The 21,217-nt window shown below is 56.3% G+C and overlaps 1 protein-coding gene across 4 annotated transcripts; it reads right to left on the bottom strand.

The window, feature by feature from the left end:
* Positions 1 to 202: 202 nt before the first annotated feature.
* On the bottom strand, positions 203 to 19,319 carry KCTD15 (potassium channel tetramerization domain containing 15). 4 transcript variants are annotated; one of them, XM_032170404.2, is made up of 8 exons: positions 19,179 to 19,319; positions 17,804 to 17,931; positions 17,449 to 17,544; positions 15,691 to 15,783; positions 14,890 to 15,065; positions 9,205 to 9,349; positions 4,395 to 4,700; positions 2,866 to 3,161 (listed from the first exon to the last, which is right to left on the bottom strand). In XM_032170404.2, the coding sequence occupies exons 4-8, from the start codon at positions 15,754 to 15,756 to the stop codon at positions 3,003 to 3,005; spliced, it is 852 nt and encodes a 283-aa protein (XP_032026295.1). In that variant the 5' UTR covers positions 15,757 to 15,783; positions 17,449 to 17,544; positions 17,804 to 17,931; positions 19,179 to 19,319; the 3' UTR covers positions 2,866 to 3,002. The 4 variants fall into 4 exon arrangements, with proteins under 4 accessions (XP_032026293.1, XP_032026294.1, XP_032026295.1 ...); XM_032170402.2 differs by lacking the exon at positions 17,804 to 17,931 and having other exon boundaries at positions 203 to 3,161; positions 17,449 to 17,547; XM_032170403.2 differs by lacking the exon at positions 17,804 to 17,931 and having other exon boundaries at positions 203 to 3,161.
* Positions 19,320 to 21,217: the final 1,898 nt, after the last annotated feature.

Here is a 21,217-nt window from a genome sequence, read left to right as displayed (position 1 = left end):
CACCGAAAGCCTAGAGACAACGCTGCTGCTCTCTGGTCGGTCCTCAAATCAGGAAGCTTTGGGATTTGGGATTTGGGATGTTAAGGTCCTACTCAGTAGCCACACCAGGTCCCAAGTGTGGGGAGTGGTGGTTCCTGAGGACCCATGCTGGAGTACCTGACTGTGGCTGCTTCTGTGAATTACAAACCAAGGGCTAGAGCTGTAATTTATAAAATATCCTTTATTTGTTCTAAGGAACAGTCAAGCAGTAGCTTTAAAAAAAAAAAAAAAAAAGACACATTTTTTGAAAGATATTATTAGTGTTGTGACCTGGCATTGGGCCCCCTGTGAGCGGGACAGTGGCTGAGGCCGCCTGCTGTGGCTTTGCGAGTTCTCTGCACTCGCTGACAGGGGTTTGGTGGGAAACTGGGAAGCTTTGGCATGGTTCTGTCCAGTTGCTTATAATCAAGAATAATGAGTTTTGAGGTTTACAAAGAGCAGAAGTAACATTTATACTGCTGGCATTTGACAAAAGATTGCTTATAATATACTCATTCCAGGAAGTGTAAAAATGCTTTAAAGGAATGATAATTTGTACTTACTGTTTATGGGGACTAGATATATTAGAATGATAGCATCATTATGGGAACACAGCATTTCCCTATAAATTCAGAATTCTCTGGTTGATGTAAAATCATACTTCCTGGTTTTACTTAATTAGTAAGAAATAAATAGAGTAATATTTAGTCAGGTAGAGTTACTCCTTTTTCCCCTTCTTTATTAATAAATTTTATTTTTAGCACAATGATTTACCCAAAAAGAGAGTTTGAGAATGTTCGAGAATCTCTACCACTCGGTAACCATGCTGGCTGTTATATCAGAAAAATCCATAAACACACACAGCAGTGAGCTGTTTTCACAAGACTTCCTTGCTAATAAACACAACACTTTCTCCTCCACTCAGATGGGAGCCTCAGATGCCAAAACGCAGATGTGCCAACTATAGGCTCGTTGCTAAGCAGAGAAACCTATCAAGTTTGTCCAGCAAATTCGATTGTACAGTGGGATGGCGTCTGCTCTGCAGCCTTGGACAGGGAGCGGCTGGTCTGTGCTGCCGTCCCCTGAGGCAGGTCGAAGCTGGTGGCCCTTAAGGGGCAGGTAAAATGGTTCTCATGGGTTAGAACATAAGGGCTTTGAGAAAAAATGTAAAAGGTCTCATTGAAATTGGAGGCCTATGTGAATCTGTTTATATAGAGGCATACTGAGATCTCGTTCTGTGCTTAGGTGAACTGCAGGTCTCACGCTGGCTGCGTGACTTGGTCCCCCCTGGCTGCCTGAGCCACTGCCTGCGACCTTCTCATACCATTATGTGGGGGTCTAAAGAGGACATCATCCCCAACCAAATAACAGTGAGACAGAAAATCCCAAACATTTGAGACAGGGTTCAAAAGCACCCAGACGCCTTCTGTCTCTTTCCCAGTTCCCATCTGGCTAGGGGCTGTGAATCAGAATTCAGAATCTGTGCTGCCCTGAGGGGACAGGCACCCAAATGCAATAAATAACACCAAGCTCAGGACCCAGCCACTGACCTTCCTACCACCCCTGCAGGTTATTTCTCGATGTGAACTGAAGGATCCAAGGGAGGAATCCGTTCCGCCCCCAAACCTCCCTGCACAACTTCGAATGCGGGAGTCTGGCTGCTGCTTCTGCACAGGACAGAGCCTCCAGTCTTTTGCTTGAGAGCATCATTTATGGCATGGACTGGGAACGCAATGTGTTCACACAAACGCACAATTGTACATCAGCATCTTTACAATATTAAAGGAGCCATATACAAGTCTACAGCCATTGTACACAGGATGGTGATGGCTGGGGAGCCCCGCCCACCAGTCCTCTGCAGTTTCTCCACCGGAGAACACTTGGGGAGCTGTCACAAGGCCAGGGGGGTCCATCTTTGGGCCTGTCGTGGGGGAGGCAGCAGGTCTGCAAGGACTCCTCAGGGCCAGTCCTCACTGGAATCGGGGGTCAAGAGCGCCAGGTCTGCCTGTGTCTGGGTCTCATCGGCAGGCTGGTGTAACAACTTTAATTAAAACTGTGCATATTCACATGAGAAAACTGGAGCTGGGGATGGCTCCCTGAGCTGGGCACCTAGAAGACGCTGCTGACAGATGGGCCCCTTCATGGTGGGGCCCATTCCTGAGGTAAGGTGCAGCCCTGAGGCTGGTCCGAATGGGAGGAGACTTCTCCAGCAGCCCAGGTGCCAGTCCACACAGACAGGACCGGAAGCCCCCAGGCAGCAGGAGGTCAGGTGACCCGCGGAGCGTAGCCTGAGCCCCCAACGGCAGCAAAGGTGAAGGTCTCAGGTGGTTACAGAGTCACTCAGCCCTCAGGCCCCCACCACTCTCCTCCCAGCAGCCCTGCAGCACACATCCCTGCATCTGTCCCGAGAGCCCCAGCCCTGCAGGCATCTGGGCCTGAATGCCAGGCAGCTGGTCCACCCTGCAGCCATGCTGCACGTCCGACTGAGAACTGAGCACCAGATAAAGAAGCGTTGGTCCTTGTCGGCCTCTCTGACTTTTGCAGTTAGGGTTGCATCCATTTTAAATACTGTAGAAAAATAAGCCATCTCGGACGCTAGGAGACCCGCCAGAGTCTGCCCGGCGTGGAGAGGGATAAACAGCTCCTCTGAAGTAGCTGCAGACGGCTCTTCTGACCCCGCCCCAACAGGCCCCAGGGCCTCAGAGGATGCTGTGCCAGGCTGGGAAGCTGAGGGGCTGGGAAAGCTGGCAGCCGAGTTCCCACCGCTGCAGCTTTGGGTCACATCAACAGTCCTTCTGCAGGCATGCCTCCAGCATCCTACCTTCTGTTGCCATGACACCTGGGGCCCTGGTGCTCGCTGGGCCAGCTTTGGACCCTCCAGCCTCACCCTCAGTCTCATGCCCACGGCCAAGTATACACAGGCAGAACTCCCCAGCACTGTTTCCAGGTCCCTGGGGGGGCCCAGGTGGGCAATGAAGCAGGGCCTAGTCCAGGGGTTCCTGCTTGATTCGAATAGCGGTGGGGGTGGGCTGCGGCCGCCGCTCCTCCCGGCAAAGCACATACTCGCTGAACTGGGAGGAGTCCACGCCACCCCCACAGGATGCAGCCACGCTGAAACCCCTCTGGAACAGCCGCTCCAGGACCTGCCCAGGAAGAAACAGAGGTCATCAAGGCCAAGCTGCAAGAGGACACCTGGCTTGGCCTGGCAGGCAGGTGGGTGCCTGCTGGGGTAGCCAGCCAGAGCACCTTCTCCTGTGATGATCTCAGTCTCGCTCACCGACAAAGGTCCCTACAGAACCACGTGCTGGGTTCCACTACCAGAGGAACGGAAGTTGCCAGGCCCAGTGACCCCTCAGGTTACCAAACCCAGTTGAACGACCCCACCCAGGCCACCATCCTGCTGCCCTCAGGGCCTTGATTCCGGGAGGCAAAAAGAAGCTTTGGGTCCCTTCTTTATTCTGTAGGGTGTAACCTGTGCCCTCTCTCCAGACGCATGGCCCCAAGCGTCCTCCCTGAGTCCTGCCCCAATAATGAAGAGTTCCCTGTCCTTCAGCCTCTAGGCATCCACCGGCTTCCCTGAGCTGTGCATTCCAGGTGGTTTGAAGCCTGGGGGTGCATCAGCTCGTGGGAGCTCTGGAGGGAGAGAAAAAGAAGTCCTCTCAATATCTGAGTCTCTGCAGGCGTCCACAACTATGTGGGTTTGTGCCTCTGTGAGGGTGAGGTCTGATGACTGCGTGTAACACTCGTCTCCTGCAACTAGCAAGTTCTGACCGACAGGCTGTGGAATGTGTGCACAGGGGGCCCTCTTCCCTGCAAAGCCCATTTCACCCTAACCCAGAAATGTGCCAAGCTCTTGGGTCTGCAAAGAGCTGTTGGAAAATAAGCCCTCACTCCATCTGAGCTGTCCAATTCTTGGACCCACCCAGGAAGAGCCAGTCCAGGGATTCTCTTGGCAGCTGGTAGGTGCCTGCGACTCCCAGGTCAGCAGGGAGAGGGAAGGGGCTCCAGGTCACCTTTCCACTCAGCCTCTGTCCTGCCTCGCCTGTTGCCTGGGTTTAATTCGAATCCAAAGTCAGACTCTGGGTGTCACATGAAGCACGCTTTGTTGAAAATACTCTGGGCCATTTTTATAGAACATCCTTTTGGGGAAAAAAAAAAAAGTACAGATCGATTTTTTTAAGTCCATCCCCCAGGCGCCATCATTTAATTATGAGAGGGACATAAATTATGCATCGATACATTGTTGCCTTTTTTGTAGGATGGCACGGAGGGCTTCACCATTTCAGGGATCGCGCCTCCCTCCAGCTCACTCTGCCCCTGGAGGGCTCCGCGGACGCCGGGGGTGCGGCGGGGAGGGGGCAGCGCACAGCCCTCACCTGTACCGAGTTGAGCCTGCAGTAGCCGTTGAGCGGGAAGCGTATGACGTGCGTGGGGTCCTGGTTCCAGCCGGCGTTGACGGAGTTGCACATGACGTCTCCCGTCTCGGGGAAGACCTCCTCGATGAGGGCCTTCTCGCCGCTGAGTGCGATCCGCTCGCCCAAGTCGGGTGTGACGCGCACCACCAGGCAGTCACAAGCCCGGCTGCGGCGCCGCTGCTCCTGCTCCTGCTGCCAGCGCTCCAGCTCGCGCACCATGGGCTGGAGCTGATAGTAGCGCGCCTCCTCGTACAGCAGGCTGAAGTCCTGGGGAAAGGCGCACAGGGTGTTGATGTAGGTGTCGGGGTAGGGGCGGTGGGGGAAGGGGGAGGGGGAGGCGGCCTGCCGGTTCCAACCAATTCTGCAGGAACTGCGACTCCCAGGGCATTGTGTGGACTGGGCCGGTTGCATCCATTGTACAGATGGGGCAACTGAGTGTTTGCAAGTACGAAGAACCTAGCCTTGTCCCAAAGGCAGCCGCTGATGTGCACCTGTGCCAGCCCCCTGAGCCCTTCCATCTGGCCCCAGACACTGGGCAGTGAAGCCTCCCCATGGAAAGACCCGGAAGCTCCACTAAAGGACAAGGCTGTGCCTATGCCTGGGGACCTGCTGCTGCCTTAGAATCCCACTGAGAGAAGAGATCATGCTGGGCACAGGGAGCTGGCCTGTGCCCATCCTGGAGGAGCTCACAGCCTACCCAGAAGCAAAAGAAGTTCTTCTCCAGCCAGGCCTCTGGGTCAGATTTTCAGCTTCATCATCAACCTGCCCTGAGACCTCTAAACCTCTATACCTCACTAACTGGGAATCTCAGTTCCTTTTTTTTTTTTTTTTTTGAGATGGACTCTCTCTGTCACCCAGGCTGGAGTGCAGTGGCTCAATTTTGGCTCACAGCAAACTCCACAATTCTCGTGCCTCAGCCTCCCGAGTAGCTGGGACTACAGGTGCCTGTCACCACACCCGGCTAACTTTTATATTTTTAGTAGAGATGGGGTTTTGCCATGTTGGCCAGGCTGGTCTTGAACTCCTGCCCTCATGTAATCCACCTGCCTCGGCCTCCCAAGGCGTGAGCCACTGCGCCCGGCCTCAGTTCCCTTATGTATAAAATGGACATAAACAACCAGCTCAGAGAATGAAAGTGAGGATCAAAGGATGCTAGATGTGCCAAGTGCCTGGCCCAGCCCCTGCCCAAACAGGCAGAGTGTGACAAAGTGTCCAGGGAGGGGAAGCCCGCCCCCTGCCAGGCAGCCCCCTTCTGGGCTGAGCAGGCTTGCACAGACTGTCCCTCAGGAGCTGATACTGGCCCCATGCCCTGGGCCACATATGCACACTATACACGCTCACACATACCCACCCCACTGGGAGTGGCCAAGGTCCCATAGGTCCCATGACTCACACCTGAGGAAGAGGCAAGGAAGCCCAGCCCCCTGACCTACAGGCCCTAAGTCCCTTCCACCTGCTGGTCCTGGCTTTTGGAACCGCCTGGAGGGAGGCCTAGATTCTAACCCTGAACTCTGGGCCTGTCATCGGTCAGTGGCCCATCCTGCCTCTCCTGCCCCATGCAAGGACTCCTCAGGGCTCTATCCTGGGCCTCTGTTCTCTCCACTCTCACTTGCTCCTGAGATTTTATTTTATTTTTTTTTAGACAGGGTCTCATTCTGTAGCCCAGACTGGAGTGCAGTGATGTGATCATAGCTCACTGCAGCCTTGAACTCCCAGGCTCAAGGAATCCTCCTGACACAGCCTCCCGAGCAGCTGAGACTACAGGCATGAGCCATCATGCCAGGATAATAATAACAATAATAATTATTTGGCTGGGCGCGGTGGCTCACGCTTGTAATCCCAGCACTTTGGGAGGCCGAGGCGGGTGGATCACGAGGTCAGGAGATCGAGACCACGGTGAAACCCCGTCTCTACTAAAAATACAAAAAATTAGCCGGGCGTGGTGGCGGGCGCCTGTAGTCCCAGCTACTCAGAGAGGCTGAGGCAGGAGAATGGCGTGAACCCGGGAGGCGGAGCTTGCAGTGAGCCGAGATTGCGCCACTGCACTCTAGCCTGGGCGACAGAGCGAGACTCCGTCTCAAAAAAAAAAAAATAATAATAATAATAATAATAATTATTTGTAGACACAGGGTCCAGTCTGGTCTGGAATTCCTGGGATCAAATGATCCTCCTGCCTTGGCCTCCCAAAGCACTGGGATTACAGGTGTGAGCTACCTCTCCTGGCCACTCTCCTGAGATTTTAAATGACAACTGCATGCCAGACAACCCTATCTTTTGTCATGGCCCAGAATTTCTCCATCTGATGCGCCACCAGCTCTCCCGTGCAGGGGCAGAAACCCCACTCCCACAGCCTGGTCCACCCCGGGCCTCGACTTACCAACTCAGAATTCAAGCCACAAGCCCTGCGGTACCTGCAAGAGGCCCTTTACACTACCACAACCATGTTCTTTTGCAGCTTGCTTGCTTGCTTATTTATTTACTTACTTACTTACTTACGAAATCTCACTCTGTCGCCCAGGCTGGAGTACAGTGGTGCGACCTCAGCTCACTGCAACCTCCGCCTCCTGGGTTCAAGCAATTCTCCTGTCTCAGTCTCCCGAGTAGCTGGGACTACAGGTGCACACCACCACGCCTGGCTCATTTTTGTATTTTTAGTAGAGATGGGGTTTCACCATATTGGTCAGGCTGGTCTCGAACTCCTGACCTCAGGTGATCCACCTACCTTGGCCTCCCAAAGCGCTAGGATTACAAGCGTGAGCCACCGTGCCCGGCCTTTTTTAATTAAAAAAAAAAAAAAATCTGTATAGACAGGGTCTCGCTATGTTGCCCAGGCTGGTCTTGAACTCCAGGCCTCAAAGGATCCTCCCCACTTGGCCTCCCAAAGTGCTGAGATGACCAAGTGAGCCACTGTGCCTGTATTAAACAAAAGTCTGATGTGCCACCTTGCTCCATCTTCTGTCTCCATCCTGGTCCACCCAAAGCCTCCACCCAGCCTCCCTTGGCCTGGGGAAGGAGCCTCATCCATAATTGCCTCACTGCACCCACCCCCACCCCTCCCTGCCTCCTTCCCCACACAACAGCCAGAGAGGTCTTCCCAATTTGCAGATCTGACTGCCCTTCCCCTGCACACACCCCTTCCACTGCATTCAGAGTTAAATGCCAGGCACTGGGCCACCCGCCAAGGTCCTGACATCAAAGAGCACCCTCCTTTCCTGACCTTCCCCTCCCAGTCCATAAGGCTCCAGGCTTGACACCTTCTTTCCAGTTCTGGAATGCATCAAGCCGTCTGCTGCCCCCACCTCCTGCACCAAGTCCCTCACACCTGTTTGGCCCCATTCTGCCTTCACCACCCAGATGAACATCATTTGTTTCAAGCCCACCCAGCCCAGGTCACATGGAATTCAAGTTCAGTATCTGTCTGTGGAGTGTAAGTGTTGTGGGGCAGGTCCTAGTGTGTGTGTTTCACTGTTTTCAGCCTGAATTCAGTGGCTGGCACCCAGTAACTGAGTTGGATGAAAGACAAGGCCCCAGGGCTACTGGTCCTCTGGATAGAGGAAGGAATGAAGGAAGGAAGGACAGACATTTGCTAGTATTAATACATGCCAGTGTACCCCAGGCCTGAGTTTCCTTCTTCCCAGAGTCCCTGACATGTGGGAGGGGCTCAGCACTGAGGCATGACCCAGGGAACCAGGTCACCTGCCCTGACGGGCTCACCCTGAGACCTGGGGGTTAACCTTTTGTTTAAAGGGTATCTGTTCGGTCATCAGGGCTTTTCTCCCTGCAAATTGCCCAACACAAAACAGATTTTTTTTTTTTTTTTTTTTTTTTGAGAGAGAGTCTTGCTCTGTCATCCAGGCTGGAGTGCAGTGATGTGATCTCGGCTCACTGCAACCTCCGCCTCTACCTCCTGGGTTCAAGAGATTCTCTTGCCTCACCTTCCCAAGTGGCTGGTATTACATGCGCCCGCCACCATGCCTGGCTAATTTTTGCATTTTTCTTTTTATTCTTTATTTTTCGAAGTCTAATTACAGCCGTCCTTTTCTTTCTCTCTTTTTTTTTGAGGCGGAGTCTTGCTCTGTCACCCAGGCTAGAGTGCAGTGGCGCAATCTCGGCCCACTGTAACTTCTGTCTCCTGGGTTCAAGTGATTCTCCTGTCTCAGCCTCCCGAGTAGCTGGGATTACAGGCCTGCCACCACGCCTGGCTAATTTTTCTATTTTTAGCAGAGACGGTGTTTCACCATCTTGGCCAGGCTGGTCTCAAACTCCTGACCTCGTGATCCACCCGCCTCGGCCTCCCAAAGTGCTGGGATTACAGGTGTGAGCCACCGCACCCGGCCTAATTTTTGTATTTTTAGTAGAGATGGAGTTTCATCAAGTTGGCCAAGTTGGTCTCGAACTCCTGACCTCAAGTGATCCACCCACCTTGGCCTCCCAAAGTGCTGGGATTACAGGCATGAGCCACTGCACCCAGCTGATGGAACAGATTTATGAACCTCTAACTACTATAACGCTGGCAGGCGCCCATCCTTAAACACGACAAACGTTCAGCTGGGGTACGTTCCGCAGCTTAATTGTTGTTATATACCCTGATAAATAAGCTAAAAACGTGAGAAAACAAAATTAGTTTAGAAAAACTGATTTAGCCCTCGGCTTCATCGTTTAACTTTTTATGGTTACCATGACAACCAGGGGTCCATTTATTAAGTCACAGCGTCCCCCGTGTAATGCCATCACACAGGCAGCGCAGGGGGGCTGCCAGCCACGGACTTACCTTAAAGTCATCTGGGAGCAGCAGCTTGGACGTCCGCAGGAAGCTCAGGACGTAGCGGAAAATCTCCCCATCCCGGTCAATGAAATAATGTTGCTTCAAACTGTCCAGGACGATGGGTTCAGTGCCATTGAAGAGGCGGCTTATTCTGGGAGAGACAGGTGAGGTGGGATGTCTGAAGGATGGGGACAAGTCTGCCTGTCTTCCCACACCCAGCCCCCACTCCTTAGGGCCCACATGGCTGGAGGGGCGAGGGACCTGACATGGGTGACTCTGGAACTGTTCCAGGTCTGATATCTGCACACACCTGGGGCAGCCAGGCTACAGTTAACAGGACACACCACACATCCTGCCTACACCCACAAGTCACAGCCAGAGAGGGACACACCCAGCTGTACACACCAGCCTGCCAACACATGTTATGTTACAGGCCTGGAAAGCTATAGCAAGACACAGGCACCTTACCCCCTACACATAAACCAGCTGGTCACAGGCCTGGTGCACACACTCTTGCCAGACAGACCTACCCAGAAAATGCACATGAACCATCCAACATGCTGGCCAACAGCCACACACCCAGTAAACCAGCCAGGACACACATCCTCCCTACCCAACCCATGTAAACGAGTGTGAGACACAACAGGCCTGTGCAACAGGCACAGGGTCACATGGTCCCTTCCTTCCCAACACACACTATCACGCAGACCCAGACACATCCAGGAAAGAACACGCACCTGTCAACACCAGGCACCCAGAGACATGACGGCACAAATCCCCTACTGCCACTCACTCAGGGAGCCCACGGGGAGAAACAGAGGCAGACATGAGGGATGGCAAGTGTGCCACAGTACACACATGCAACAGGGCACTTGCACACATGCCACAACACAGGCATACACACATGCCAGTGTGTACGCACACAGAAACCACGCGCACACATGCGCCACAGTGCATACATATGTGCACACATGCCAGAGCGTATGCACACCACACCTAGTGGTGGCAGATGGGGATTGGAGAGAAGGCAGGTGCCGGTACCCTGTCCTCTGAAGGGCAGTGGTTCTAACAAACCCAAGACCAGGAGAAGGGTCTCAGGGAGCCCCTGATGCCTGTCCCTGTCCACTCTGGGGAGGAGCAGCCAGGCCTCAGAGCCAGGGCTGATACCACCTCCCCAGTGCCCAGGGCGGCCGGCTCTGGTTTGGCAACTGCCCTGGCAGACCCCAGGTCGAGCTATGGATAACTAGGAACCCTAAAGAGGGGTGGGAGTAGCCAAGAGCTTGGCTTGTGAACAGGAGGGAGGTTGGCATCATTTCCCCAAAGGCAGCGCCACCACATCCTTCAGCAGGCAGGGCCACACTCCTGCCCAGCTGGACCCTGCCAAGGTGGCAACTTCTCTGCACAGCTGGGAGAACAGTAGCTCCAACTTGGGACCTAGGCTTCCCAGCCCGGCCTGCACACAAGCTGGAGCCTAAGCCCCTCACTCTCTGCCTGCACCAGCAGGGACTCCTGCAGGGATGCCCCCTGTTCCAACAGCAGCCCACTCCTCTGTCCACTCCAAGTCAGCCACCTCCAGGGCGCTGCCCCATTGCCACGTGCACCCAGGACACACTAGCTGGGCAGGAGCTGAGGGGGTCAGAGCCCCCAAGTCTGCCCTCAGGGCCTCCCGTCCACACCATCCTATGCTCTGATGGCCTGGCACACTCAATGCATCAGCCATGATGGTCTGCCTGGGTATGGAGTCTCTGGGAACATGGTGCAGGTTTCTGTCCTAGCAGGGTAGTATAAAGGGCACAGTTTAGCTGGGCACTGTGGCTCACACCTGTAATCCCAGCACTTTGGGAAGCTAAGGTGGAGGATTGTTTGAGGCCAGGGGTTTGAGACCAGTCTGGGCAACACAGCAAGACCCCATTTCTACAAAAAATTTAAAAATTAGCTGGGTATGGTGGTATGCACTTGTAGTCCACTTGGGAGGCTGAGGTGGGAGGATCACTTGAGTCCATGAGTTTGAGGTTGCAATGAGCAGAGATCACACCACGTACTCCAGCCTGGTCAAGAAAGACAAATGCTGTCGCTTAAAAGAAAGAAAGAAAAGGGCAAGGCTGCTCGTGGATGGGCATGGGGAGGTCAGAGTCTGCTGTGAGCCCGAGTCTGTGGAACCAGAGCTGCAGCCACCCAGATACAACTCATCTCAGAGCTCCAAAGGCCGATGAGCCCTGTCAACCCCCTAGGCCTGGTGACAATGGCACTGCAGGTCACAGCCCCTGCTGGAAAGGCTGTGGGTTCCACAGCTGGCTCCAGTTACAAAGGCCCTAGGACCTGGTCTAGCAGAGCGTGGACATCCAGATGTCAGAGTGAGGGCCACCCAGCATTCCTGGAGACAGATGGGTCTGGCCCAGGCTGCCAGATACCATGGGCAGCGGTTGGCAGGTGGCTGAGGTCCATGTGTGGCACCGGTGGGAAGAGCCACATCCAAGGTGAGTCAGCAGATCCAAACCCTTGGCCTCCCTGGGAACTCTCCCCACCCTTCCCAGCAGAGCTCCAAAGTCCATGTAAGCAGGCAGCATTCTAGGCTTGGCTGAGTTCCCAACCCTTCTGACGTCAGGTCTGGCTGAGGCTCTAGCTGGTCCTGTTGGTCTAGAAGACTCCTGATGCACCCACATTCCAGGGCTGGATGGGTTCTAGGTTGTCTCATTGGTCCAAGCTTAGAAGGTTTTCCATCTGCCTTATTTCAGGACAGGCTGATTCTAGATCTTTCCATGGTTCAGTATCGGCTCCTGGATCAAGCAGCAGCTGTATGGCCTCTCCCAGGACAGAGGCCTTTCATGCCCTTGGCGTCTGAGGCTGCCAAGGACATGAGCAGGTTGAGGAAAGGTGAGGATAATCACCACGGAGGAGCCCCCAGCCATTCTCAGCCCTGCAGGGCTCCACGTTCCCTGTGGAAAACGGCCCAGGCCACCCTCTGAGAGAGGCTGCAGGGTTTGAGGGGCCAGCTTCCGAAGTCCTCCATGGAATTAGGTGGCCAGTTCATGCTGCAGCAGCTGGGACCCTCAGGGGCAGAAAAGATGCCTTCAACCACCCGCGCTGTGTGCACAAGGGGGAGCATCAGGATGGCCTTTGTCTTCTTGCTTATTTCCTTTTTTTTTTTTAAGCTCTGGCTCCAATTTCCTGGCTGATTCAGGCACCAGGTTTTAAGAGTTCTGGAGCTCCTGGCCATCTTCATTTGATGCTTCCCACAGTCAGGATGGATGTCAGAGTGTGGTTATGATGGTGGCAGCTAACGGGGGTCAAGCAGGCAGGACACCAGCAAGGTGGCCAGCCCAGGGAGTCCACTCCCAGCCCCGGCTGCGCTCGGCTGTCTCGGGTGAATACCAGTGACTGCTCCTAGGCAGACCAGAGGAGGCACCCAGCACGAGGCTCTCCAGCACCCAGGCCACCCCAACTGCCGAGATCCAGAAGCCCAGGCAGAGTTCCCAGGGGAGCTGAGGGTGGAGGTCCCAGCTTTTACAATGCTGCCTAGGGCAGGTCATCATCACCATCCAGAAACCCCTTGAGGACCTTAGCACTCTTAGTCCTCCATCTCTAGGTGTCTCACAGATCAGTGACACTAGGTGAGATTGATTTTTTCCAGAAATGGTGGAAAACAGTGCTTATATTATAATAATCCACTACAAGAAGGACAAGAGAGATCTGAGGGGCTCTTGCCAGCACAGCTGCCTGACCCACTTCTCAGGCCCCCCTGGCCCCCCGACCCCTGATTGTCCTATAGGTCACGCCATCCCTGGCCTCTAGTCCAAAGCTTCAGGCCTGCAGAGTGCCCCCACAGCAGCCAGAGGCCATCCAGGCAGAACAACAGATTCACCTTGAGCCCCAGCCCTGGGGAAAAACGAACATAGACTGCCACCCCTTGGGCACACCGGGAGGGTCCCAAGTGCCAGATTACAGGGCCACAGGGGCCCTAGCTCCCCATGAGAGCACATCCCACACCACAGAACAGAGCAATGGGTGAGCAGCACAGTGGGGCTGGGACGGGGGGAGATGGCCCCCTGCCCTCCTGCTCCCAGGCAGCAGCCAAGAGCCCAGAATGAGAAGCCTCTCCCACCCGCCTCCCCCAAGGCCTGGGCTGTGATTACTTCAGACAGGCAACTCTCAGATTTCGGGAAACACTCTTCAGAGAGGGTTGTGGGCAAAGGTTTTATGAATTTCACTCGCAAACGTCGTCAACCGATTAAGAGATGATCTATCTCAAACAACTCGGAAATGCCGCAAAATGGAAATTAAATAAGCAGAATCGATCTCCCATCCTAGACAGGGCTCTGTGAGTGAGCACACAGGCCCACACTGCTGACCTGGCCCCGTGGCTCTTGTCCCCACCCCACAAGCCCCAAGGCCCCAGGGCCCCAGGCTGAGTCTCTGTCCACCTGGGGTACTGGAACACCAGTCACCATCTGTACCCTAGACTCTCCGAATTTGGAACTAGACACTGCATCCATTTCCAGTTTTTCCTCCTCAAGGGACCACGCCTGCCCCTGCACAGGCTCCCCTGCAGCCCCAACAGGCTGGGAAAGCCACCTCCACGCACTACCATCCTCCCTGCTGTGAGGAACCACGCCGGTGACAATGCAGCCTGCCGTGTATGCTCCCCAGAGATGATCCCTCAGTATCTGGGGGATTAATTAACTCCTCCTGTTATTTTAAATGCATAACACAGGGGTGATGCCCGAAGCCTTGGCCCTCCCATGCTCAGCCTTCAGCAGCCCCAGGGGAGCGATGGCCGCCTCTGTGCCAGGAGCAAACATCCTCGGCTGAGCAAGCTGCTCAGAGACCCACCCCACTCGGGTCAGCCCTGCTGCCGTGCCAACGGGCAAAGCAGGTCCCTCACCCAGGAGAGAAACACCCTGCAGGGAAGAGCAGGAGAGTTGGCAGCACCCAGCACCCCGCACCTCTCGCAGGCCCAAGGGCCTGGGCAGCCTGTAAGTTCAGCAGCATGGAGGGTGCCTGTGAGCCCCCAACCAGGGTCCTGGCCAGAGACCCTTTATCCACTGATGAGGTATGTGGTTCATTCCTAGCTAGTCACTGCAACACCAGCTCCAAGGGAAGCCTGCTGCTAGCCTCTAGGGCCCAGCAGTGGCCACCGAAAATGACAAAGATGGCATACTGCAGCTCACCGCAGCTCCTCCTCCCTCCCCTTGTGAATTTCCCAGGGGTGGAATAGTAAATAGAATTAAATACCCACCCCCATACCCCCAAGACTTACCTACTCAGTATCACTCACAAATGACCCCCTGCAGAGGCCAGGCCTAAGTCTCGCTCCAGAGGAACCTTGAAGGTACGTGAGACTCCTCAGCCCGCTGCACCTGAGACTTGAAGGTACGTGAGACTCCCCTGCCCGCAGCCGGCAGGCTCAGGCGGAGCTGGCTCTGAATAAGTCCTAGTCCCCTGCAGGTGGGTCAGGAGCTCCACCTTGCACCAATGCCACCAAGTCAGGGTCACAAGCCTCTATGCATAGCAGCTTTCAACAGGCAGACTTGGACTCCCCAACCCTAGCTCCCTCAGGCTGTGTCAGCTTGTGCACCCTGGAGACCCTGGTGGGTGGAGTGACAGGGGGGAGAGACCCCACCCCCCAGGCAGCAGATTACAGATGCTGCCCTGACCCACACATGACTGATGTTTCAAGGAGCTTACTCTTACCTGGAGTCAGGGTACTTGGTGAGCGTGGCCAGGCTGCTGGTGTACATGTGGCCGCCCACATCGATGTGCACAGGTGCATTGGACTTGGTGAGCTGGGCTGGCAGGGGGATGCCCTGGGCAGCCAGGGGAGACACAGGCGACCGGGTGAGAGACAGCCGGGACATGTTTCCTCCCTCCTAGAGATGGAAACAAAGCGGAACACAAGAGTTTCTCCACAACACGGCCATGCACTCCCTTTATTGAGAGTGTGATCACAGATCTAATCAGATCATTTCTGCCGGTGCCTGATCACATATTCAGCTGACAAATTATGGCCACCACTGTAATTAAGTGTATTTGCATCATTTTCTTCAAAGTACCAGAGGGAAAAAGAAAGATGCTTATTAGCAATAAGAAATCAAGAAAAAAAATTTTTCAAGGTGTCAGCCTCCAGGGGCATAAAACAAACTGCAAAATTCTAATTAAAGGTCGTGGGCTTATGTGTTAGATGTGAAATATCCCCTGACAAACGAATCACCAATTTGTGAATTGGGATTCAGGGGTTTTTTGCAAGTTTGTCTCAGTAACGACACACCTCTAAATTAGTGACTTCCTCAGCACCTAAGGCGTTGAGTTTTATACATGTAGTAAATTTCATATCAAATTAAGAGTGTTTTTGTTTCAAAAATACATAATCCTACAGCCAGTCAACAGCCACCTTGAGTGTCATGGCCCCAAGGAAGGGCGGCCAGTGAACAGGTGCTGGGGAAGAAGGGAAAGAGGGAACCCCCGGCAGGGACCCAGCCCACCCTGCAGGCTCACCGCGGTGCCGGTGCTGCCGTGTGTGTGAAGTGAGGACCCGCTCGGCCGCTCCTTGCGGTGAGGCATCTAGGCTTCCATCCCTGCCCAGAGTATCTGCGGGAGGCATCGACAAAACCAGAGAAGGCTTATTCCTCATAGTCATCTACCATGGGGTCAAAGACATTTAGAATCATCCTTTCTGCATGCTCTCTGAGACCCTGCGAGGTCCATGCAGCCCTCCCTGATTGACTCCACCACCACTATCTCTCTGTCTCCATACCCCAAAGCAGGCCTCCAGGCTGTAGCAGATGACACACACACACACACATGCACACACACACAGTCACACTCACACATGTGTTTTCTGGGCAGCTCCATGTCTGCTAATTCGGCTAATGACAGCACTGAAACATATGCTCACCATTACTGCCCCAAAATGTTTCAGAACAAATCAGATTTTCCTGGTACTTTCGTTTCAAGCCATGTTACCAAGCGTGTCTCCTCTTGCAACAGCCTTGTGGACCAAGGCTCAGAAAGCACCCCTCACCCTCCATGGGCCAGGGAACCTAGGACCTCTCTTAATACCATCCCCACGGTGATAAGATACAGCTTGCATCTGGCCAGACACAGGGAAGCCTTTCAGCAGAAGTCCAGGCACACGGATGAGGACAAGTCACTTGGGAAGCCACCTCTTCTCTGTGGCTCCCAATAGCAGAGAAAACCTGTCTTTGTTTGCCTAGCCTGCACCTCACAGTTTCTCCCCAGACTCCCAGAGTGTTGTTGTCTATGCCTAATGCATTCCAGACCCTTCAGGATCACATACCCCCGAGGCATCAGGAGATGGCCAGGAGGAAGCAGAGAGCAAGCAGATCAGCCAATGGACCCTTTCTACTGCTCCTCCCCAGAGGCACTCAGTAACTCTCCTCTGTGCCGTAGCCACCTGAAATAAGATTGTCCCTCCATCCCTGGAAGCCACACCCGGGGCACTTTGCAGGCCCTATGCAGGAGGGGCAGGATTCTGCAGCCCTGTTCACTGACTTACAGCTGTCTCAAAAGGGAGGAAGGAGGAGATTTGCACGTGAATAGTCACCTCCCTTCACACATCCACAGACACTGGCTTCCTACCCTGGACGTCTACCACCTACCACCTACCCTGGACGTCTCTCGAAGGTTTAACCTTTAAGAGAGCAACCACTTGAAATTCTTGGGACCCATGGGATTGCTTTTTCCCATTAAAACTCTGGGATCAAAATCTGTGCCTTGAAATTCAATATCCAATTTTAATCCAATGAGAATCAAATCCTGCAAATGTAAGCAAGGTTGCTCTCCTTGAGTGCCCTGGCAAGTTTCCTGACATAAAACTGGGGTGGGAGGTTGCAATGGGCAGATAGTGATGTTTAATATATACCCTCACTGGGGCCTGTAGACTCAGAATCCACTGCTTTTGGCATTCCTGAGTTCCAGAAGTTTAAAAAAACAAAACCAGGTCACTTAGCTCAAGGAGTTCTGAGAACCAAAACAGACCTCAGGAATGGATTATCCTGCCCTAGGAGGCTCCGCTGGGGGAGGAGTCAGAAGCGAAGACGCGCTGAGGATAAACTGAACAGGAAGGAATTCTGGCTGAAATTCTATCAAAGCGGACTGCAAGATGTTTTCCCCAATACCAGGACACTATTCCAAAGTGACATGAACACCAAGCCTCCATCACAGAAGCCGCTCCACCCTGTTCCTTTTCCCTCCCAAGCACAACCTGATGCTCATGGCAAACCAGAAACTTACCGCTGGAAGCCCCAGGCTTTACGCCTTGCCGTGAATCTCCAAGGTTTCCCCCAACGAGCGCATCCGTGCGGGACCACGACCCTCTTTCCGAGACCACTGCTTAAGTCAGAAGCACAAAAATGGGTGCAGTGAGAGATACAAGTTCATTCCACCAGCACCAGCATCAAATCCACCACCCAGCCCCAGTGCGCCCTGGCCCGCCTGTTGCAGGGGACTCAGCGATAGCGGTCCGGAGGGCCCACAGGTTTCCAAACTGGCCCAGTAGTGACCCGCTTCTCCAGCTGCGGCGGGAGACCCGGGGCCCCGCCCGCCCGAGCAGAGAGAAGTGAGCAGAATGCCACGCTCATTTACACACAAAATGATTTTGTGTCCCATTGCGCTCGCAGTTGTTCGGCTCTCTGGGGGTGATTAAACTGGCTGAGCTGCGGCAGCTTGAGACGATTTCACTAAATCGCTTCTTCGTGAAGTCGCTTCTTTGCTAAGCTGTTATTTTAACCATAAAAGGTAAACAGAAGGCGCCTCTCGAGCTCCCTTCGGCTCCGCACTCAGGGCGCTGGCCCGGGGCGAAAGTCCCGGGGGCCTGCACAATTGTCCCAGGGGTGGCCCCGGAGAGGCAGGCGGGCCACCTGGTGCGCGCCAGCGTCCCCCCTCACCCCGCCTCCGCCGCGGAGCCAGCCGGCCGGTGTGAACTTAGGGGCGACGGGAGACATCTGGGCCAAGGCTGGAGGCGCCGCGGGGCGGGGTGGCCGCGGCACCCGAAGCGCCGGGCTGGGCCGGGAGGGGTTGCGGCGGAGGCGGGGCGGGGACAAAGTTAAATCAAGAGGCAGACACTTGGAGACCACAGATGGGAAGCTCGCCTAATTAAGGACGTAAAAGCGCTTTTGTTCTCAAAGTTTATTGTTGCCGGGATTAAAAAAAATTAATTGAAACTAATGCTGTTATTCACTCGTGCAGTTAAATTCCTTCATGCACATTTGAGATACGGAGCGAAAACTTGAAGCTTATCTTTCTGCAGTCGGGGGTGGGGGCCGCCGGAAGACAGAAAGGCGCTGCAGCGGCGGGGTCCGCCCCCGGCTGTGTTTGCGAGTGTGTGCCCGGTGCGCGCGTCCAGGTCAGGGGGTGCGGGCGGGCAGCGGGGAACCGCATCTGCAGGCGGCGATCCCGTCTCATCGCGGTCCCTCTCCCAGCCCCAAACCCTGCGCGCCCGGGACCACCACCAGCGCGACAGCCCTTCCTGCCAGGTTTCGGACTCGTGGAGTGGGCGTCAGAGGACCCACATCTGTCCCGCTGGAGACTTTCTTTCTCTGATTTTGGGCGCCAAGCCGGGCCTTGTGCACCCCGAAGCCCCAGTTGCGTGAGCCCGTTTCTGATCCCGGAAACTCGCCGGCTCTGCAGGGCGCTTGGCCCAGAACAGGGGCCAGAGTGCGGGGACCTGCGCGCGCGCGCGCGCGCGCCCCCCGCCCCCCACACCGCGCGGCAGGAAGCTCCGAGCCCGCTCGCGTGGGGAGGGTCCACCCGCGGCCAAGACCAGCCCACGTGGGCAACCCCACTCTCGCACCAGGCCTTTGTGCTGGGCGCCCCCGCGCCGCCAGCCCCCGCCGCCCAGCAGAGGGACAAAGCGGCCGCCCCCGCCCAGGTCCGGACCCTGGCCGGGCGACTTTCTCGGTATCGCAGCCACTTCGGGGCAGGGGTGCGCGGCTCTGAGCAGCGGCCGCCCGCGCTCGGCTTACCTCGGAGCCGGAGCGGCAGATCGGGCTCGGGCGCAGCCCCCGCCCCCCGCAGCCGCCGGTCTCGGGCGCCGGGCGCAGCTTCGCCGCCTATGCTCGCTGTGCGGGTCGCTCCGGTCTCGTCCTGGAGTTACTTTCTCTCTCGCCCCCAACCCTCCCCCCACCCACCCCTCCCGCCCCGGCCCCCGCTTCGCGCGGCCCCTCGCGGCGCGGCGCGCCGGGGCCTCCCCTCCCCACTCTCCCCTCGCCTCCTCCCCTCTTCGCGGCCGCCGCCTCCGCCGCCGCCGCCTCCTCTTCGCGCCGCTCTCCGGCTGCCCTCCCGCCGCTCCCACCTCCTCTCCTCCCTCCTCTCTCTCCGGCGGCCTCCCTCGATTACTGGAGAGAAAACCAGCCCCCCACTCCAAGCCCCTAGCCCGCGCCTCGCCGCGGCCCAGCCCGGACGCAAAGGGCAGCGATCCGGCCCCAAATTACCCAGCGCGAACGGGCGCGCGCGGCGACTCCTGGCTCGGGGCTCGGCTGCGCCGCGGGGCAGAGGATTAGAGTCGCAATTAGCTCCGCGCGCCCGCGCCTGGCGACAAAAACGCGCCGTTTCCCCTCCTTTCGCCGGGCGATCCCCACCCGGCTCTCCCGGAGCCCGCGCCTTCCCGCCGGGGCCGCGGCCAGGACCCTCCCGGGAGCGGTGCGCCCAGGCCCCAGCGCCCTCCGTGGCCCAGCCCCCCGCCCCCCGCCGGCCGGCCACGCGGCGCCCGGGCCTCCTCCGGGCTCGGGGAGGGGGCGGGGGAGAGGCTGATTTTAATCATTGTCATTTCATCTGATGTAATATTTCCCCGGGCGCTTTCAGCTGGGCATAAATTTTCGGCTCCCAAATAAGTAACACAGGGCACGTTTCTCACATTTCTTGACTCCTCGGTTACAAAGAGGAGAGCAGCCGCCGCCGCGGCGCCCGGGGCTGGGGGCGGGACTTGGGAAGAAACTGGGCTGCGAGTCGGCCGGGGCTGGAGCGGAGCCGGGGGCCAGGCCGCCCCTCCCCCGCTCCCTGGCCGCCCTCCCAGGGTCCCTGCCCCGCTGCCCCTCTCCCGTGACGTCTGCGGACACGCGGTCGGCCGCCGCGGGGGAGGGACGCGCGGGGCCACCAGGCCGACCGCTCGCGGCCAGACGCGCCATTTCCTTTACGCGCGCGGCGCGATGGAGACGGCGGCAGCCAAGACTCCCCGCGGCCGAGGTCCGCGCCCCGGGCGCCCCTCCCCGGTCTCCGCTTCGGCCGCCCCTTCCTCCTCTTCTCCCACTCCCACTCCTCCTCCCCTTCCTCTTCCTCCTGTTTCCTTTGCGCCCCGCCCGTGCCTCCTCCTCCTCCTCGGCGACCATTTCCCCGCTCCTAGGAAACGGAGCGTGCGCCTGGCCGGCACTGCGCCCTCGCCTGGCTCCCGGGACGCCCGGGCCGGAGACCGGCTGGGACCGCGGGGCGGGTGCGCTCGGGCCGGAACGGCGCCTGGGCCCCGACCGCGGGCTCCGGCCGGGCCTGGGCGCCCTCTAGCGGCCGCACTCCCGGGGTGGGGGGCGCTCGGGGTCGGCCTGGAGCTGGGGTGAGGGGGCTCGGGGTGCCAGTTGGAGGAAGGTGAAGTGGGGGGGGGGCTTTCTCCCTCGGCTAGAGGACCTCGCGCGCGTGGAGGGAGCCTCCACACCGCGCTTCCGTAACTTCTTCACGCGGGAATCAGCGGAAACTTTCCTCCTAAGGGAAGGTTTTATTTATTTCTTTATTTTCGAGTTCGAACTACAGGAAAAAGGGGGAAATTTTCTCATTAAAGTTACATCCCTGCAGTTAGTTCAATTACTTGATAGATGCAGAAGATGTTGTAAATTTATAGATTTAAATAGCTTACAAAGATGCCGCAGGCCCCATCAGTTAATTTCCTTAATTTATGGATTTTGAGCTGCTCCTGGAACAGAAAGAGGCCCTGGAAGTAGGTCAGGGATCTGTGCAGGGGTTGGGAGGGGCTCCCGCGAGGCCCAAGGGCTGCCCACTCTGCTCCCTAAGCCCCGGT

Source organism: Hylobates moloch, unplaced genomic scaffold, assembly GCF_009828535.3.
Source record: "Hylobates moloch isolate HMO894 unplaced genomic scaffold, HMol_V3 SCAFFOLD_12, whole genome shotgun sequence".
Taxonomy (NCBI): Eukaryota; Metazoa; Chordata; class Mammalia; order Primates; family Hylobatidae; genus Hylobates; species Hylobates moloch.
This window is presented reverse-complemented; position numbering and strand designations above follow the sequence as displayed.